At 55.6% G+C, this 18,966-nt stretch overlaps 1 protein-coding gene and 1 non-coding gene across 9 annotated transcripts in view; both read left to right on the top strand.

Annotated features, from left to right (window-relative positions):
• Positions 1–18,966, top strand: part of PRRC2B (proline rich coiled-coil 2B) — a 63,389-nt gene that overhangs the window by 31,520 nt on the left and 12,903 nt on the right. For 4 of the 8 annotated variants that reach the window (XM_035015589.1, XM_035015586.1, XM_035015588.1 and 1 more), the window contains exons 13-25: positions 1,523–1,718; positions 7,325–7,541; positions 8,204–10,267; positions 11,591–11,787; positions 12,348–12,493; positions 13,017–13,158; positions 14,903–14,985; positions 15,494–15,682; positions 15,830–16,027; positions 16,441–16,527; positions 17,247–17,351; positions 17,503–17,695; positions 18,425–18,522. In XM_035015589.1, the coding sequence (XP_034871480.1) occupies positions 1,523–1,718; positions 7,325–7,541; positions 8,204–10,267; positions 11,591–11,787; positions 12,348–12,493; positions 13,017–13,158; positions 14,903–14,985; positions 15,494–15,682; positions 15,830–16,027; positions 16,441–16,527; positions 17,247–17,351; positions 17,503–17,695; positions 18,425–18,522 (3,915 nt within the window). Of the gene's footprint in view, positions 1–1,522; positions 1,719–7,324; positions 7,542–8,203; positions 10,268–11,590; positions 11,788–12,347; positions 12,494–13,016; positions 13,159–14,902; positions 14,986–15,493; positions 15,683–15,829; positions 16,028–16,440; positions 16,528–17,246; positions 17,352–17,502; positions 17,696–18,424; positions 18,523–18,816; positions 18,878–18,966 lie in introns of all 8 variants that reach the window. The other 4 variants (XM_035015594.1, XM_035015587.1, XM_035015593.1 and 1 more) reach the window with 4 other exon arrangements.
• Positions 18,061–18,145, top strand: LOC118018246. The gene has a single exon (XR_004681336.1). It is a non-coding gene; the product is annotated as a small nucleolar RNA SNORD62 (small nucleolar RNA).

The following is an 18,966-nucleotide window of genomic DNA, read 5'->3' as shown; positions in this document are numbered from 1 at the left end:
TCAGGGTGGTAGCGAGGCTTTTCGGGCGCCCGCGGACTGGCTCGGCAGTGTTACCAGTGTCCTCATTTTGAGTGGTTCGTAAAGCTCAAAAGGGACCTTGTTTGCCCCGGGGAGGATGACGTGGGTGATGGTTGTCATCACACCAATCTCTGGTGGCCCCACTGGAGCACTCTTCGGGGAGTGTGTCTTTGAGGAGGGATGTGTGGAGGAACAGGTTCGTACTGATGAGCAGTGCGCCTTGGTGGGAAACAGGAAATGTGGACATCACGTAGCCCAGCTGCTAGATGTGCCTTTAGTCGTTGGTAGTGATGACTGAGCATGGACCGGAACATGTGTGCCTTAGGGAGACAAATCAGGGTCTTCAGCCTTTTCCGGAATCTTTTTTAGTTGCCTTTAAAGCCTTCACCTCAGATCCTCCTTCCCCTGGGCCCCTGCGAGGTATTTCGGAAGCTCACCAGATCCTGAGCTATAAACAGGAGGTGATACTCTTCGTGCTTTGGCACTGTTGAGTGAGCGAGCACCGTGCAGCGATTCGCGGGCCTGGTGGAGAATTACCGATCAGCACGATCCCTGGGGTAACTCCAGCCAGACACAGCCGTAAGAGTAACGCTTCGGGGGGCGGGGACGGGTAAGTCATTCCTCAGGAATAGAAAGGAGTCTGAGCGCACCAGGGCAGCCGAAGGAGCCTGGCAGACAGACTGTCTGGTCAGGTTCCCCGGGGGCCTGGGGGCCGGACGGAGGAGCAGCTCCGTGCACCCGGCCCAGGCCTTCCTGTTTGCAGAGGGGTAGGGCGAAGCCGGTCGGCTCTTCTCCTTAACCGACTCTGTACCTGGCTCCTGCTGGAATGCTGATTCTCGGGGCGCTTATGTGGTGCCCCGGGGGTCACTGATGCTGGGGGGCAGGGCTGGAAGCGAACCCTCGCGGGTGCAGGACTTGATTTGAATGTTTTGCTGATACTCACCCGTTTGTGCAGTGTGGTAGGAGGGCAGGGCTGCTACAGGGGGCTCGGCATGTAGTCGCTTACAGCTTTGTGAGGGGAAACCAGCAGTACAGAATCGCGACCTCCTGGGAGTGCTACAGGGAGGAGTCCCAGTGTCGCAGAGCGAGGACGGCCGTCTGGTCCCGCCCGCGGACTTGCAGTGGGCTGCCCAGAGGACAGGCGTTTTAAGCGGAAACTGAAGGAAGGGCAGGGCTGAGCCAGGATGGAGGGAGCGAGCAGGAGCCTTCTAGACGGAGGGCCCAGTGTGTAACCAGGGCCCCACGAGGCCGGCAGTCGTGTGCTGAAGCTAGCGGCAGGTAGGGCAGCTCACATCGGGCCCGGTGGGGTTCGGGCTGCCCCACAGAGAGCCGTGGGGAACCATCAGACACTCCTCCAGCCCGGGCTTGGCGTGACTGGCGGGGGCGGTATGTGAGCATGTGTGTGTCGTGCGTGCACGTGAGTGTGTGTGTGTGTGCACGGGAGTACACACAGGCGCAGGCTCTGCCCCGGCACCTGTCTAACCTGGTCTCTCTCCCCGGTCAGGAGCAGCTCTACAAAATGCAGCACTGGCAGCCCGTGTACCCTCCGCCTTCCCACCCACAGCGCACCTTCTACCCCCACCATCCCCAGATGCTGGGCTTCGATCCCAGGTGGATGATGATGCCTTCCTACATGGACCCACGAATCCCGCCCACCCGCGCCCCAGTGGATTTCTACCCCTCCGCCCTCCACCCCTCAGGTAAGCATGCTCCAGTGGGATGGTGTGGGGGTAAGGGTGTTCCTTCGGGAGTTGGACCCACCTGGACTTTGGCCTTTCCTGGAACGCACAGGACCAGCCTGAGCTGGAACTTTTTGTTGTTTGCAAAGTGAGGCTATGGTAATAGTTCCAGTCACATGGCATCGCTGGGAAGAGTCCTTCCGGTCACGCGTTATACATTGTTTTAATTAGTTCTGGTGTTCCTGCTGTGTCGTTGTGTCCCTCTGTCTTTTTTTTTTTTTATTGAAGTTTCTTTCTTTCCATTCTTAATGTTCTTTATGCCCATTCTCTTCCCTTTTGGCCCTTGATTTGTCCTTCCCAAGGTTTGTGTAATGCCGTTAAAAAGCAGCTTTTGGATTTCTTAATTACTTTATTTTATTTGGCTTTTATTTCATTAATTTCTGTTCTTTTCCTCATTAATTCCTTTGAAATTTTTCTGTTCTTAATTAATTGTGTTGAATACTTAGCTCATTAATTTCTGACCTTTTGTTCTCAGTATTCAAGGATGACCTCAACTGTAAATTCCCATGAATAGGAGTTTTAAGATACAACATTTTTGTTATACAGTTTCAAATGTTAGTTTGATTTTGATTTATTACCCTTTTTTGGTTGATGATTTTTAATGGTATGTTGTAAATTTTCCAAATATTTAGAGTTTTAAGATTGTCCCTATGGTGTTAATTTCTAATGTGGTTGCTTTGTAGTCAGGCAATATTGTCTGGACCACAGAGAACAAGGGTCAGGAAACCTTCTATAAATGGCAGATAGTCAATGTTTTAGGTTTTGAGCATCTACTCCATTTTGCTGTTTTAGAACAAAAATGACCAAACCATCCAGCTCCTGATCCAGGTTGCTTGGCATTTGTTGATATTTTCTTTGTAGGATATGACATGATCTTTTTTTTTTTTTTTTTAACATTCTGTGTTTGCTTAAAAGAACATTATCCTCCAGTTGGACACGGCCCATTACCTGGAACTTGCTGACTGTGCTGTGAGCACCTACCCTATCCCACCACAAGCACTTACCGCCCCTCCCCACCATCACTTACCTAGAGAGGTGTGGGAGAGTCCCCCCCTCTGAATGGAGATCTGTCAGATCCCAAAGCCTGTCAGGTTTTGCTTTCTCTGTCTGGAAGCAGACAGGTGTGGAATGATGCATCTTGTTCTCCTCATCATCACGTAGCACCTGCTATCCTTGATTGTGCTTCCTCCCTCTGATGTCCACTCTGTCTGATATTAATGTCATCATTGCAGTTCTCTTTTGATGAGTGCTCACTTGGTATCTTTTTTCCATCTTTTTACTGTCAGCCTCTCTGAGCCTTTTTTTCAGGGTAATTTGTATGTACAAGATGTGTATGGTTTTACCCACTCTGAAAATCAGACTTTAATTGCCAAAGTGCCTCGCTTAGGTCTTGGGGATTATTATATTAGGATTTCCTACTCTCTTATTTTATGCTTTCTGTGCATCTCACCTTTCTGTGCTTTTCTTTTTCTTCCTTTTTTGGAGCAAGTTTTCCTATTCTCTTGGTGGTTGTGCTCTGCGTTCTGTTTCTATGGTTGCTGGTGGTTACGTTACATTCGAATACGCACCTCTGAGTTGAAACAGCCAGTGCGCGTCCTTACCTCTCACCGGAGCTCTGATGGTGCCATCAGTCTGTCTTCCTATTGATCCCTAGGATTTTAGTTCCTTGTTTTTGTGCCCACCAAGGTAGTCATTATTGTTTTTGTTGTTTCATGCAATCTGTGCTTGTTCAGATTTGCCTGTCCATATACTGGTTTCTTGGCTGCTTTCTCTTTCTTGCGTTTTCCTTCCATCTGGGTGCAACATGCTTCTTCATGACATACGTTCTGTCGAGTTCTTCAGGAAATTTTTTGGCAGTAGGTTTTCTTTGCCTGAAAAAGTCTTTGTGACACCCTTTCTCTAGCTGGGTGTAGAATTCTAGGTTGGCAGTTCTCTCTTTCAGGACCAAGAAGATAGTATTTCATTTTCTTCTGGCTCCTGTTGCTGCTGAGAGTGATTCATGTCTGCATAGCCTGCTCTGTTTTCTCTCTGGCTGCTGCTTTTGCTTTTTTTTTTTTTAGTTTTATACTTACTTTTTTTTTTTTTTTTAATATTTTATTTATTTATTTGTCAGCGCAAGCAGGGGAAGCGGGAGAGGGAGAAGCAGGCCCCACCAAGCAGGGAGCCCGCCATGGGGCCGGATCCCAGGACCCCGGGATCATGACCTGAACCGAAGGTAGATGCTCAACCGACTGAGCCACCCAGGCGCCCTGCAGTTTTCTACTTTTATTTGATACTCAGCGATTAGTTCTCATCCACATTAACTGTCTGTAGATTTTTGAAAGTGGTGACAGGTCCACAGATAACCAACACCTAGAGCTTGTTTGGTGACTCTTTATCCTCGTTATGTTTTCTGGACAAGCGCACATGGGTATGGTATGGAACATTCCTTGCTCCTTTGGCCCAGACACCAGCGTTGTTGAGCCTGGTGTCAGTGAGTGCGCACATCTGCAGTTCCCATCTCTTTCATGGCAAATTTCTGGATCTCCTTGCGTGCCCGAGGGGCACACGTCTTGAAATCCACTTTATGGATGCGCGTGTGACCGTTGGTGGTGGATTCTCTGGCCACCGCCTCGGTGGTGGCAGAGCCGCCCTTCTTTGTGGGAGCTTTCCTGCCGGGCCCCAGAGCTTCTCTTTCTCTATTACTGGAATTTTTTTCTCAAATTTGTATTTTTTTTTTTTTAAAGATTTACTTGTTTAGGGGCGCCTGGGTGGCTCAGTCGTTAAGCGTCTGCCTTCAGCTCAGGTCATGATCCCAGGGTCCTGGGGTCGAGCCCCACATCGGGCTCCCTGCTCCGTGGGGGGCCTGCTTCTCCCTCTCCCACTCCCCCTGCTTGTGTTCCCTCTCGCTGTGTCTCTGTCAAATAAATAAAATCTTAAAAATAAATAAATAACATAAAAATAAAAATGGAAACTGGAACAATTTCTATCTTCTTAAGGGGCGCCTGGGTGGCTCAGTCGTTGGGCGTCTGCCTTCGGCTCAGGTCATGATCCCAGGGTCCTGGGATCGAGCCCCGCATTGGGCTCCCTGCTCAGCAGGAAGCCTGCTTCTCCCTCTCCCACTCTCCCTGCTTGTGTTCTCTCTCTCGCTGTGTCTCTGTCAAATAGATAAATAAATTCTTAAAAAAAAAAGTTTACTTGTTTATTTCAGAGAGAGAGCGTGTGTGAGTGGGGGAAGGGCAGAGGGGGTGAGAGTCCTCAAGTAGACTCCCCGCTGAGCACGGAGCCCAACACGAGGCTTGATCCCAATACCCTGAGGTCATGACCTGAAATCAAATCAGATCTGTTTTTTGTGTGTGCATCAATACATTTTTTTAAAGTTCTTAATTACTTTCTTATGCTTTTACTAATTTAAAACATAATTTCTAGTATTTATTTTTTATCTGAAGTTCTTAGGAGGCACATAACCCTGTGGCCTGTGTGGGCTCATGGCAGGCTGTTTCCCACACATGCTGGTAATTTTGGATTGTGAGTTCATCTTCAGCAGAGTTTTATTTATTGTAGGAATCCAGTACGGCTCGAGTGGAGAATCTGTCCCTCCAGGGTGGTTTTCTCCTGCCCGCCTAGAACCACCTGTTACTCTTTTTTTTTTTTTTTATTAAATGTTTTATTTATTCATGAAAGAGAGAGAGAGAATGGCAGAGGCAAAGGGAGAAGCAGGCTCCCCGCTTAGCAGGGAGCCTGATGCGGGACTCGATCCCAGAACCCTGGGATCATGACCTGAGCCGAAGGCAGACGCTTAACCATCTGAGCCACCCAGGCGCCCCGGGAGCATATATTTTTAAATCTGCCTTTTAGTTGAGGGCCTCGCCCTCTGAGGGCCTCTGTCTTGAGTAGCATCCCAGTTGCAGCTCTCTGCCTTGTGCAGAAAAGCCCCATCGTCCCTGCTGCTGGGTGTTGAAGACCCAGCCCATAGTTGCTGGGACTGACAGCGGTGTCCCTGCTCCTGTCCAGGAGGCACCAGCTCGTGGCACTGGCCTGGGGCTGTGGTTTCAGCCCAGTGGGGGTTTCCCGTCTTCTTGGAAACCTCTGCAGGGGAATGTTTGACACATTCTGCACAGCATTTTTGAGGCAGAGAGTGTTTGGGGTAGCAGCGTTTTTCAGGTAATAAGAGCTGCCATATTGCCCAAAACAAGCCGATGTACAGTGTCGAGCGCTTTGACGTGCTTCGTAATTAGTACTTAATGAGCGGCGTGTAATTTTAGAGTTCCAGAGAGGGTCTCCACCTCCTGACTCACACTGACTTTATATTGGAGTCCTGTATCAGTGGCATTTGAACAGGGCACCCCACAGCTACAAGAAAGCTTTAAACCCGCTGGTGATGTCGAACCATTTTCTGGCCAGATTATCTTAGTAAAACATGGTCACAACAAAGTGCAGGGCTGCTAATTAGCTTTGTTGAAGAGAGTATTTGAAAAATCAGATCTTTTTCTCTCCACAGGCTTAGGCCCAACGAGACCTTTAATTTCTGCGCTGCCTCCCTGCCCCCCCCCCCCACTTGATTGAAATGGACAGAGAGGCCATGGGGGTTGACTTTACCCAGCCAGCCTCTGTCTGGTGGGACAAGGTGTCCTCTGTCTCTCTGTTTTGAAGATTTATTTATTTGAGGTGGGGGAGAGGGGCAGAGGGAGAGAGAGAATCTTCAAGCAGCCTCCCCGCTGAGCTCAGAGCCCACCGCAAGGCTTAATCCCACAACCCTGAGATCATGACCTGAGCTGAAACCAAGAGTCGGAAGCTTAACCGACTGAGCCACCCAGGCACCCCTGTCCTCTGTCTCTTAATCACCTCAGGCCAGTTAACAGTTTGTTGTCATCCGTGTGTCCTCCTGCCCCCATTCACTGTACAAAAATGTGGAGTGTTGCGGTCAGTTTTAGGGCTAGAAGTAGAAGGAACTGGGATGCTTGGCTGGCACATTCGGTGGAGCATCTGACTCTTAATCCTGGGGTTGTGGGTTTGAGCCCCACGTGAGGTGTAGAAATGACTTAAAAATAAAATCTTTAAAAAAAAAAAAAAAAGAACCGAAACCAAAATCCCTTTCCAAGTCTTCTTGCTCGGGTTTTAAAGCAGGCAGGCCCGCTCTTTGTGTAAAGCTCTCTGGCATGCAGCTCCTCTTCCTTGTGTGTGTGTGCAGGAGACCTCGGGCGTCTCTGCTCGCACACAGACCTTCGTGGCTGACGAATTGGCCCCTCTGGTCTTCTGCTAACAGGAGGAGCTCTCCAGTTAGCTATTTCCAGTTTCTATTTGCCACGTTGGTGCACTCTTCAACACGGGGCTCTGAACCTGGGAGCTCAGGTTGGACTTCACGGGCCCCAGGACTGGTCTTTTGGACACCTCACGTTGCACGCATGTGTGCTTTCAGAGGTTCTGTGGTCAGCATGGAGAGCCTGGTGATGGTGGGCAGGTGGGCTGCTGTGTCCACATGATAGGGTCACTGTTGTCTCCTTTGGGCCTCTGGTTGCCCCTGAGATTGCAGCTTGGCTCTCTGAACGAGCCGATACAGATTGGTTCTTTGCCTTTGCCTTCTTCAGGATTGATGAAGCCAGTGTTGCCCCAAGATTCCCTCAGTGGGACTGGCTGTCGCTCCGAGGACCAGAACTGTGTGCCCCCACTGCAAGAAAGGAAGGTGGCCACCCTCGATCCAGCGCCCGTGTGGAGCCCCGAGGGTTACATGGCATTGCAGAGCAAGGGCTACTCGCTTCCCCAGCCAAAATCGAACGACACTTTGGCCATGGACGTGCACGTCAGGTGAGATGGAACTTGGCCCTACTGGCCTGTGATTGAAGGCAGAATCTCCCATGTCCTGCTTGCAAGGGGCTCGGGGATGAAGCACTGTCCCCAGAGGCATTGCCTGGAGAAAGGGCGCTTTCAGGGATTGGCAGTGCCCTCCGGGGATGGAGAATGTGATGAGGTTTGCTTGAAGGCTTTTGTATGAGAGGCAATTCCCTGCCTGCCAGACTGGCGGCAGCCAGGGAGAGGTCCTAGGTCAGGACGAGGGGTGGGGCCCGGCGGGGTCGAGTGCCCGGGTCGTGGCTCCTTCCTGTGAAAGTGAAGCAAGTGGGCCCTGCTGGCCCAGTGCCCCAGACTCTCCGCGGACTCCCAGGCTCCAGCTTGTCGTTTGAACTAGAGGATCCCCAGCTGCACTGCCTCCAGGTGGCACGCTGAGTCCACCAGCCGCCACTGCACTCTTCACTCCGGACTCCGGGGGCCACCCAGCAATCTATGGCCCAGCAGCTCTGAGACATGTTTAAAGATAGAGCAGATGTTGGTGCTTATGTTTTTTTTTTTTTTTCTTTTTCGTTTTCTTTTTTAAAAAATTTTTTTCTTTTTAAAACTAAGCTCTGTGTTCAGCATGGAAACCAGGAACCAGGCTCCAATCACATTGACTGATTTTTCTGGTTCCTTTTCAGGAATGAAAGCTCTTACTCTGCCTCCCCCGGAAGGTCAGGGGGCGTAGGTGCCCAGCGCGATCTCCTTGAGGAGAGAGGGGAGGAGTTCTTGAGTGCTTTTGACAAGAAGGCCCAAGCAGACTTTGACAGCTGTGTCTCTTCTCAAAGAATAGGCCAGGAGCTTTTGTTTCCACCCCAAGAAAATATTCAGGAAGCAGGTGCTCCTGGAGGTCACACCCCAGACCTCAGGTGTTCCCCACTGGAGCCTGACTTTGCCCCAGCCGAGAAAAAGCCGGAATATAGCAATTGGGACGTTAGTCACCCTCCAGAGGCCACCAACACAACCAACGGCATCGAGAAGGGGGTGCCCCGGGAGGAGCCATCCTTTAACATGTCCTCCTGGGAGAAGGAAGGGAGCCCCAACAAAGAGCCGCCCCTGGAGCCCGAGTGGACGCCCGAGCCCAGGGGCCCAGGCGGCCAGCACCCGGAGCAGACTGGCAGGACGCGGAGGTCAGGACCCATCAAGAAACCCGTCCTGAAAGCCCTCAAGGTAGAGGACAAGGAGAAGGAACTCGAGAAGATGAAGCAGGAGCTGGGGGAGGAGAGTGCCCGCGTGGCCAAGGAGAAGGGGCCGGTTCGCACGGCAGACAAGGACGAGGACGAAGAGAATGACCCCGCCCTGGCCAATTCCTCCCCGCCCCCCTTGGAAGACCAGGGCTCCGCCCGCGCTAGTTTGGGCCGCGAGGCCAGCAGGTGCGAAGAGGACGAGAAGCCCGACAGGGCCTGGGAGAGCAGACCCTCCCGGGAGTCCAGCGACACTCCCCCGACAAAGAGGAACAACTGGATTTTTATCGATGAGGAGCAAGCCTTTGGGGGCCGAGGGCAGGCCCGGGGCCGTGGCCGCGGCTTCCGAGAGTTCACCTTCCGCGGGCGGCCTGCGGGCGGCGGCCCCGGCCTCTGCGGTGGGGGGGTGCTCGGGGCGCGGGGCATCTACGGCGGCGGCCAGAGGAGCGGCCGCGGCCGGGGGCTGCGGGACTTCGGCCAGCCGGAAGACTTCCCTAGGGCCAAGCCGCGGCGGCGAATCGCCAGCGAGACCCACAGCGAGGGCTCCGAGTATGAAGAGCTTCCCAAGCGGCGGCGGCAGCGAGGCTCGGAGAACGGGAGCGAAGGCTCGCTCCTGGAGCGGGAGGGCAGCGCCCTGAGGAAGGGTGACTTCAGGGACTCCTGGCGCTCCAACAAGGTGTGCTCTGAGGACCCCAGCAGCCTGGAGGCCAAGAGCCGAGGCCCTCGCGCCTTCGGCCGGGCGCTCCCTCCCCGGCTGAGCAGCTGCGGCTACGGGCGGAGAACCTTCGTGTCCAAAGAGGCCGCCCACTGGCAGAGCAAGAGCCCGGGCGCCTCCTGGCAGGAGTACAGCTCCCCGGATGCGTGTGGGTCCCGGCGACCTGCAGACAGAGACTGTGTCCCTGACGCATACAGACATTCTGACTCGTTTGGTGCCAGGGCCTTTGAGGACAGCCGCCTGGAGGACAAGAGGCCCTTCTTCCCCGACGACCACGCGGCCGACCCGGAAGGCACAGAGAACCGGCCCTTCCGGAGAAGGCGCCCCCCACGCCAGGACAAGCCACCGCGTTTTCGGCGCCTCCGGCAGGAGCGGGAGTCCCTGGGCCTGTGGGGGCCCGAGGAGGAGCCCCACCTGCTGGCAGGGCCATGGCCGGGCCGGCCCAAGCTCTGCCCCGGGGACAAGAGCGGGTCCCCCGAGCTCTCGTACCAGAACTCGTCTGATCACGCCAACGAGGAGTGGGAGACGGCCTCCGAGAGCAGTGACTTCAGCGAGAGGCGGGAGCGGCGCGAGGGCCCCGGGGCCGAGCCCGACCCCCAGGCGGACGGCAGCCTGCCCGGGGCTGCCGTGGGCGAGAAGAAGGAGCTGGCCAAGAGGAGCTTCTCCAGCCAGAGGCCCCTGGCTGACAGGCAGAGCCGAAAGCTGGAGCCGGGGGGGTTTGGGGAGAAGTCCGTTAGGCCAGGTGGTGGTGACACTTCTCCCCGTTTTGAGAGCCAACAGAATGGGACGCCTTTGAAAGCCAAAAGGTAAAACAAACCCAACCCCAGGCTCTTTTCTGTTGCTGTTGTTCTGTTACTAAGCCCGTTTTTTTAAGCAGCACTCCATGCATGCGTGTCCCGCCGTGTGTCAGGAGCCCCGACTCTGTCCCTCTGTTGTGCCCCTGGGGGCACCTGCCCGCCAAGGCCATTGTGTGTGAGCGTCTCCATCACTTGCTCTTACACTGCTTGTCTGCTTCTCTTGTGGCGTGTTGTCGTTGTTGTGGCTTGAAAACCAAAACTTAAGAGTCCCCGCCCCAGTGGTCCTCATGTGGTGGCCGCCCCGGCACCCGGCCCAAGCATTCAGCCTCCGTAAGTGCCCTTGCCGCCCCGCTGAGGGGGCACTGCCCGTGCATGGTGCCAGTCCCCCAGATCCCTCTGCCCCGGGGCTGCTGTCACCCAGCGTCCTGGGGGGCCTCTGGCCTCCTGGCCCTGTGGGGATAGGTCTTCCCGTGTCTGCCTCCCTACAGTGAGGAGATGCAGCTCCGCTTTGGGGATTAACCGCCTCCTTGTTGAAAGAGCCAGGCAGTGGCGGCAGGGAGTGAGCCGCCTGAGGCCCTGTGAGCATCTCTCATTGGACCTAGAGGCTTGCAGGTGGCTGGTCTGTGCTCTGGGGCGGCTCATTGCCCGCAGGCTGCCCGGACTCAGGGAAAGGGGGGAGCACATGCAGGGGGTCACTTGTGCGGCCTGAATTCCGGATCGCATGCAGGCCACACCTCAGGCCGAGGAAGGCTGTTTCCTGCCTCCCAACCTCCTTAGAATCCAGGGCCAGAAACCTGGGGTGGAATTTACTCAGAGCCCCAGAGGAGGAGCCCTCAGAGAATGCTGATCCTTCCAGGTGTCAGGCCAGCCTCGCTTTCCCCATCCCAGATGCTGAGACTTGGCTTTGCTTCTGATTTCTGCTGAGAGCCTTGTGCTAGGGCCGGGCCTGGCTCCTTGCTGGCCAGTCTCGTGTGCCAGGAGCAGAAAGTTCTGTGGCTCTGCTCGGAGCATCCCCTTCGTTGTCTCCTTTGCCCAGGCCCGCTGAGTTTGGCACACAGTGGGAAGGAACAGAGGCGCTGAGCCCTGGAAGGGGCAGGGAAAGAGCGGTGTTCCCCACGAGCAGGCAGAGCTGCTGCAGCGGGGTGGGCTGGGGTGGGGTGTCCACGTGGCCACGCACCGCTGCCGGAGAGCAGCTCCGACCGAACGAGGGGGATGCTGCAGGCCAGGGCGCTGTGTCCGTGCGCGTGCTGTGTGCACATGCAGGTTTTCCTTTTCTCTCCTTCCCCAGCCTTCGGCCGTGTCGGAGCTAACAAGATCCCCCTTCCTTTACAGGCCCCCCGACGAGGCTTTGCCTGGAGGTCTTGGTTGCAGCGGTGGGAGCAGCCACTATGCGCTGGAGCGGGCAGCCCACGCCGCTTCTGACGTCCCCGAAGCCCCCTGTGAGAAGGCAGAGAAGGAGGCCAAGCTGGCTGCTCAGAGGGCGGGTGAACAGGGAGAGACCATGAAACAGTTTGACCTCAACTACGGAAGTGAGTCTGTCCTCTCACGTTTTCAGGGGGAAGGAGAGCCCAGGCCCCCGAGGGCCACGGCGGCCTCCGTGGGGCTGCTGGCTTCGCCCCTTCTCTGAGCATTGTGGCCTCCGGGCAGGTGGGGGGCTAAGTTCCAAGGCTGCATTGGTGAGCAGAACAGATAGGATTCCTACTCTCACATGGCTCACAGCCTTGCCGACCCCCAGAGCCGCCCCATTAAAGAGGGGGAACTGCGGCCCAGAGAGGTTGAGTGGTTTGTCCAGGTCATGCGGCTGGTTAGGAGCAGAGCTGGAACTTTGGTGTTTCTGTCTCCAGAGACTGCCTTCTTAACTGTAGTGCTTCTCAGGTCTCTGGTTTGGGATAACCGTGGGGAGGGTGTAGAGATCCCAGCGGGATTTCTGTAGACCCCACGAACATGCTCTGCTCCTCGGGGGCATCAAGCCAGTACTGCTCAGCCTTCTGAGCTGAGCCGTCCTTAGATACCAGCAGCTGGCAGGGTTGGGTTATCCTTTTTTCTGATGAATGGAAACACTGTCCCTTCTCATGAAATCTGGGTTCAGATTCCATCATCGAAAACTGCGGGTCCAGCCCCGGGGAGGAGAGTGAGGTGGGCCCCATGGCGGGTGAAGGTTTCATCGAGGTCCTCACCAAGAAGCAGCGCCGTCTGCTGGAAGAAGAGAGAAGGAAGAAGGAGCAGGCCGTGCAGGTAAGGGGGGCGGGGGGTGGGCAGGCCGGTACAGAGAAACCCAGAGTTCCGAATGAAGACCAAGATAGAAGTGGGGAAGGAGGGAGAAGGTCCGTGGCCCCGGGTGTCCTGTGGGAGGAGGTTCTCAAGGAGGGTGGTTTGTCCCTGGTGACAGCAGCAGGTCGCAGACCTCCATCAGCCCCTGGGAGCCCACCTTCCTCCCACTGCTCTGGCCTCTGTGGGATGGGATTTGTCACCCGGTGCGTCACGAGGCTCGGGGACCCTGTCCTCAGACGCCATCCGGGCTGGCCACTGCGCACTCGGCCTCTGTGGTCTGTGTCCATGGGCCTGGCGGCCCCTTCCAGGTGTGGTTTGGTTGGCATTGCATTTACCTGTGGTTGAGGTGTCGAGAGGCGAGCGCTCCAGCACCTCTGGAGCAGTTTCCGTGGTAGGGTTTGGAGGCCCGGGATGCTCTCCCTGGGAAGAACCTGTTGTTCTTCATGATTCACGTCAAGGCTGGACACGTCCCCTTTCTTCTCCTCAGATGCCTGTCAAGGGCCGAGGTCTTTCCTCCCGTATTCCTCCTCGGTTTGCTAAAAAGCAAAACAGCTTGTGCCTGGAGCAGAGCGACGTGACCGTGCCTGGCAGTAGCCTGGGCACCGAGATTTGGGAGAGCAGCGGCCAGGGTAAGAGTTGGGTGCTTGGGCTCAGCTGCTTGGCTCAGGGCTGTCCCCTGCGCCCGGGGTCCCTTCTCGGGAGCATCCTGCTTTGGGGCCCTGTATCCATGGAGCTTTACCTGTTGCTGCCTCCTCTCCAGAGCCGCAGTGTTACTAGATACCATCTCAGCCCCACTTGCGGCTGCAGCCCCTGGACAGAAGTACACTCTCCCTGCCTGAGATTTGGGGCAAGAGCACACCGTTCTGTGTGTGCAGGGGTCTGAATGACGAGAGCCCCCGGCCCTGCCCGTTACCCTTTATTCCCCCTGTGCAAGAGCAGCAGGTGACTACGAGGGAGGAGGAGGGGTCAGAAGCTTTCCTGTCTGTGCTGCGAGCCGGCCCCGACCCTGGGCCGTCCTGTCAGTTCCTCCCGATGCTCTCGTAGCAAGACAGGGAGCAGACCTGACTTCTTGGAAAATTTGTTTCCCTGAACTTTTCAAAAAAATATTTCAAATCCAATACTTTTTCTGGTAACTCTTCATTTTAAAATACAAAACCATTTTAATCAAGCAGATTCTTCTTTAAAGACTACTCTGGGCAGAGCCCTGCAGAGTACACAAGTGAATGAAAGGACGCATGATGCCTCACAGGGGAGCTTAGAGAAGTTGTCATTTCCAGTGTGTAATACAGCGTAGCCGAGACTTCTAGAGCGCAGAGCCGCGGGACAGACACCCACAGTTCTGGGTTCTGGGTGTTGATTCTTTTGAGTTTTATCACGTCGACTTTGCTTCTAGTACATTGCAAAGTAACACTGGAAGAGGGGCGCCTGGATGGCTCAGGCAGTTAAGTGTCTGCCTTCAGCTCAGGTCATGATCCCAGGGTCCTGGGATGGAACCCCACGTCGGGCTCCCCGCCAAGCGGGGAGCCTGCTTTTCCCTTTGCCCCTCACCCTGTTCGCGCTCTCTACGTGCTTCCTCCCTCTCTCTCTCTCTCTCTCTCTCTCTCTCTCTCTCTCTCAGATAGATAAAATCTTTAAAAAATAAAAATAAAAAAAAAGTAACATTGGAAGAGACCCAACTTTGATTGGAAGTATAATCTCTTAAATAAAATATTGATGTCGGATGCTTTGGTTGCACGTGTGAGTGATGCTTATCACACTCTGAACGTCCACAAATACCTGCCAGCTTGTCATTCGGAGCAAACTAGACTCCAATTGCTTCTGCTCTTGGGCCTTTGCCAAAGGCCAGGATGCTCCAGCGCCTCATCGGCTGCTCAGAGCCAGGGCCCCTGGACCTGAAAAGAGCGTGTCAAGTTTTGTGTACATACACGGGGTCTGAGGCTTTTGTGGGAATCTTGGAATGGTCCTGGAGCTAACAGGAGTCGATAATACTGGCCTGAATCTTTGAGAGTCTTTTGTGGGAGCTGCCGGCTTGTAGAAATGAATTGTTGGCTTAAGCAAAAGAAAGCTTCACTGCGCAGGGGTAGCAATACGGAATCCTCCCAGATGTGCATGAGAAGCTGCCAGCGAGCCTACTAGAGCATGTAATCGATGAAGGAAAGAGAAGCGTGTTTATTAGAGTCTGACTGAGGACGCTGGGAAGTTGGGTAACGCCAGCCGACTAGCTTCTGTGGATCAGATCTCTCTGGCGTGCCGTTGACGCGACAGGGAGGACAGATGGTGGCCTGGGTGTGTGTCGGCGGCACCCGGGCTTGTTTCTCCAGCCTGGGGGCTCCTCTGTGATGCGCTGACTCTCTGTCTTGCTCCCTCGGGCAGCCCTCCCCGTTCAGGCCCCGACTAACGACTCCTGGACAAAAGCCGCCACTGCCTTCAACAGCGCCGAGCCTGGCTCTGCCGAGGTGAGTGGCCGCCACCTGCTCGGGGCTGCGCGCGTGCTCACCGCCCCCGTGGCTGGCTCTTCCTGGGCCTTGTGCGCCCAGTGCCTAGCCCGGCTCTCCCTCACCACGGCCACCGAGCCTGGCCCCGGGGCCATCTCTGCAGGCCCTGGCTTGGTGCTCATCTTTGGCCCTGACCCTCATCTGTGTGAAGGGTCGAGAGTGGGGAATAACCCGGGAGAGTGGGCGACTGGGGCCTCTCCTGCGAGGCTGTGGTGGCGGTCTGTCTGACCTGGGTCACAAGGGGATGAGCTTGGCAGCCGTGTCCCTGGCACCTACTGCGTGTCTTGTGGTTTTGACCGTGTCATCAGTTGTTGGGTACCACTGGCAGGTCAGGGCAGAGGTCGGGACAGCACTGAAAGGGACGGGCATACTGGGGGGATGTGTCTCAGTCACGGGCTTGGTCTTGCTTCCTGGTCCCATGTTGGAGTTTCGGGGTCAGGGCTCTTAACCCATTTTGTGCCTTGCATAGCAGGGTTTTAAGAGCAGCCAGGGGGACAGCGGCGTTGACCTGAGCGCTGAGTCTCGGGAGTCGTCTGCCACCTCCTCCCAGCGCAGCTCCCCGTACGGCGCTCTGAAACCGGAGGACATGAACGGGCCTGGCCTGGAGCCCAAGGCTGACGGCCACAAGGAGCAGGCTCAGAAGCAGTCCGAGCCGAAGGTAAGCTGGAAGTCCATTCACAGAGGCCTGGGCCAGGGCAGGAGGGGCTGTCGTCCTTTGTCATCTTCCCCTCTTCCTAGGGCTAGGAAGCTGGGGGTTGGGGTCCTTCCAGCCTGTGTTTCTCAGAGTCTCTGCTTTTCCATCAAGGATACAGAACAAGGGTCAGGACAGAGCAAGGAGCACAGACCAGGACCCATCGGCAATGAGCGTTCTCTGAAAAACAGAAAGGGCTCGGAGGGGGCCGAGCGGCTGCAGGGGGCCGTTGTCCCGCCTGTTAACGGGGTAGAGATTCACGTGGACTCCGTGCTGCCGGTGCCGCCCATTGAATTTGGAGTCAATCCAAAAGTAAGGCTTGGATGTGTCTCCTTCTCCTCCCCACCTTCTTTTTATAGTTGGAGAGAGAGCAGGCTGCTGAGACAGGGTTGTCGCCAAGAAAGAGCAGGGAGATTGGAGCTAAACAGTTCTCTCGGGGAGCATATCGGTGTGCTGGACGCGGCAGGTGCTACTGAGCTGCCTTCTAGATTATTCTCCTGACACCAGCCACGTTCTCAGTCTGAGCAGACCAGTTATCTTCACTGTCTCCATTGGGTTGGCCAGTGGGCACAGGCAGGGAGCACAGAGGGAGGGTCGGGGTGGCATCTTTTCTTGGGTGCCGTCTGGTGAATGCTGCTCAGCCGATTTTTTGAGTCACTGAGACTGTGGATGAAATTAACAAAAGGTGGGCCAGATAATTTCAGTGGGCTCTTCCTCCTTTTCAGGACTCTGATTTCAGCCTGCCGCCTGGTTCTGCCTCTGGTCCTTCGGGGAATCCGGTTGTCAAACTTCAGGATGCCTTGGCCAGTAACGTGAGTCTGCTTCCCCCCCAAGCTCTGTTGTTTCCTGTGCTGGCAGGCCCTGGAGAGACGGGAGCAAGCCTCTTGTGGCGGGGGTGGGGGTGCGGTGGCTCTGAAGCCAGAGGAGGGGACGAACACCAGGTTTGGAGTCAGCCGCCTGACCCGGGTGTGAGGTGTGACATGTTTTCTAGCTGGATGCATGTCCTTGGGCAAGTTGTGTAAACATTGCACACCCTGGTTTTGAGATCTTAAAATGGGGAAATGTAATTCCTAAGGTCTGGTTTATTTGGCATTCTGTGACTCTCTGATCTTCCACGTTCTGTGGTTATGTATGTTTGATGCTGCTGGGACAGATGTCTTTATTCTGAGCAGTTTCTCGGAATCCCTGTAATACGTTCCTGGGCACTGGGCGTTGTGTGGGAGGGTCTGTTGGCCACATTTCCGAAGAAATGTTACAAGGATCTCTTTTTTAGTTTTCGGATGGGGAGGCTGAGACAGGACCTGGGATCTCCGAGCTAGGTCCCGGCGCCTCTGTGCTCCGTGGGGTGGGGGCGTGGACGTGGCTCTCCGTGGATTCTGTTGCGGGAATCCGTGACGGCGTCCATCAGGAGGCTATAACCATGGTGTCTGTTGCTGGCAGCCTCGTCCCGGGGGTATTGAGTGCACGTGGCCCAAACTGAAGGGGCATTTTGCTGTGCTGTCGCATTGCATGGTTTCCTTTTCCCCTCCAGGCGGGCTTAACACAGAGTATTCCCATCCTCCGGCGCGACCATCACATCCAGAGGGCCATCGGCCTCTCCCAAATGTCCTTCCCCACCGCTGACCTCACCCTGAAGGTAAACCAGCGCAGAGCTAGGCGGGGGCCACCTGGGCGCCTTAGCTCGGGAAGGGGCAGGAACAAGCAGCCCTGCCCGCCGTCCCGTGTCCGCTGGCTGTGCTAGCCGCCGCCTCCCTGGTGGTAATTCTTCCGCTCCCCTCACTTTTCAGATGGAGTCCGCGCGCAAGGCTTGGGAAAACTCGCCCAGTTTGCCGGAGCAGAGCTCTCCTGGAGGCGCGGGCTCAGGCATCCAGCCCCCATCGTCTGTGGGAGCCTCCAACGGGGTCAACTACAGCTCCTTCGGCGGAGTTTCCATGCCGCCCATGCCCGTGGCCTCTGTCGCGCCTTCGGCTTCTCTTCCAGGTTCGCCATTCCCTGGCCCGAACCAGCTTTCGGGGTCGCCTCCCTTCATTCTCAAAAGAGAAACTTGGATTGCTTGAGCGTGCAGAAGTAGGAGTTTGTTGTAGGTCGGGTGGTCATAGCTTCCCAGGCACTGCGGACAACTTGCACTTCTGCTTCCCTGGGAAGCAGAGACGGGGCTCGCCGCCAGTGAGTGGCTCAGCCCTCTGGGCGAGAAGACTGGCTCTCTGCGGGTCAGCAGACGAGACGAGGTCATACCTGGAAAGTGCTTAGTGTCAGCCAAGCCTTTCGTAAGCGGTAGCCACCTTTACCACCATGGTGGTGCTCTGAGGGAGAGGCTGGGGGTGTTGAGGGCCCAGCTGTCAGGGTCCCAGTGATAGAGTCCCTGCAGACCATTCTGATCCTCCACTGTGGACTCAGTGCAGTGGGACAGAGAAGCCAGGGGCCGAGAGCTAGGCCACCTCAGCTGCAGTAGAGCTGCTCCCCAGGGTGTGGGCCGGTGGGCCAGGGGTCCAGTGGGAGGGTGGGTTGGAGCCTGTCCCCGCTCCTGGGCCCTGATGCTGCCGTCTGCCCGTGTTCCCCAGCGGGTGAGTCGGTGTGGGCTGCTATGCTGGAGCACAGGGCTCTGCACATGCTCCCTCCCGCTGACTCCCTGGGAAAGGATGCACGTGCGAACATCCGGAAACAGTGAGATTTGACTCTGTTCTGTCTCCTCTGGGCTTCCGTTTGCAGGCAACCACCTGCCGCCTCTATACCTGGACGGCCACGTGTTCGCAAGTCAGCCCCGCCTGGTTCCCCAAACCATACCTCAGCAGCAGAGTTACCAGCAGGTGATGACAGCAAGCCAGGCGGCCCCGTGGGGGATGGGGGTACAGCACACAGTGGAGTTACTTCTTGCGTTGACTTGTGCATTGTCTCGCTTCCTGCGTCCCTCACGTGTAATGCCCAGCTCCCAGCCTGTCCTAGCAGCCAGGAAATGTTCAGTGAACAGATACAGGAGAGATAGGGAAGAGGAATGGAGCCCTGGGCTCCAGACTTTTAGTTTCCCTCTCTCAGAGTTCTTCCTGTGTCCTAGCTGGGGAATTAGCTGAAATGGAATTCTCTTTGGTATCCTTTGGTATCAGGTACCCTTCTGATGAAGAGAAGAAAGGCCTAGAGTCCCAGGCATGGATGCGTTAGAAAGAGGTAGTTTTAGAAACGTGCAGGCGTTTGTTTTCATGCAGGATGGGCGTATTTTCTGTGCTGCAAGGGGCAGATTTCTGGAAGCCTCCTTC

The sequence above is a fragment of the Mirounga leonina genome, unplaced genomic scaffold, assembly GCF_011800145.1.
Source record: "Mirounga leonina isolate KUSES-001 unplaced genomic scaffold, KU_Mleo_1.0 Mir_170, whole genome shotgun sequence".
NCBI lineage: Eukaryota > Metazoa > Chordata > Mammalia > Carnivora > Phocidae > Mirounga > Mirounga leonina.
The sequence above is the reverse complement of the archived record's forward strand: the minus strand, read 5'-3'. Positions and strand labels throughout refer to the sequence as shown.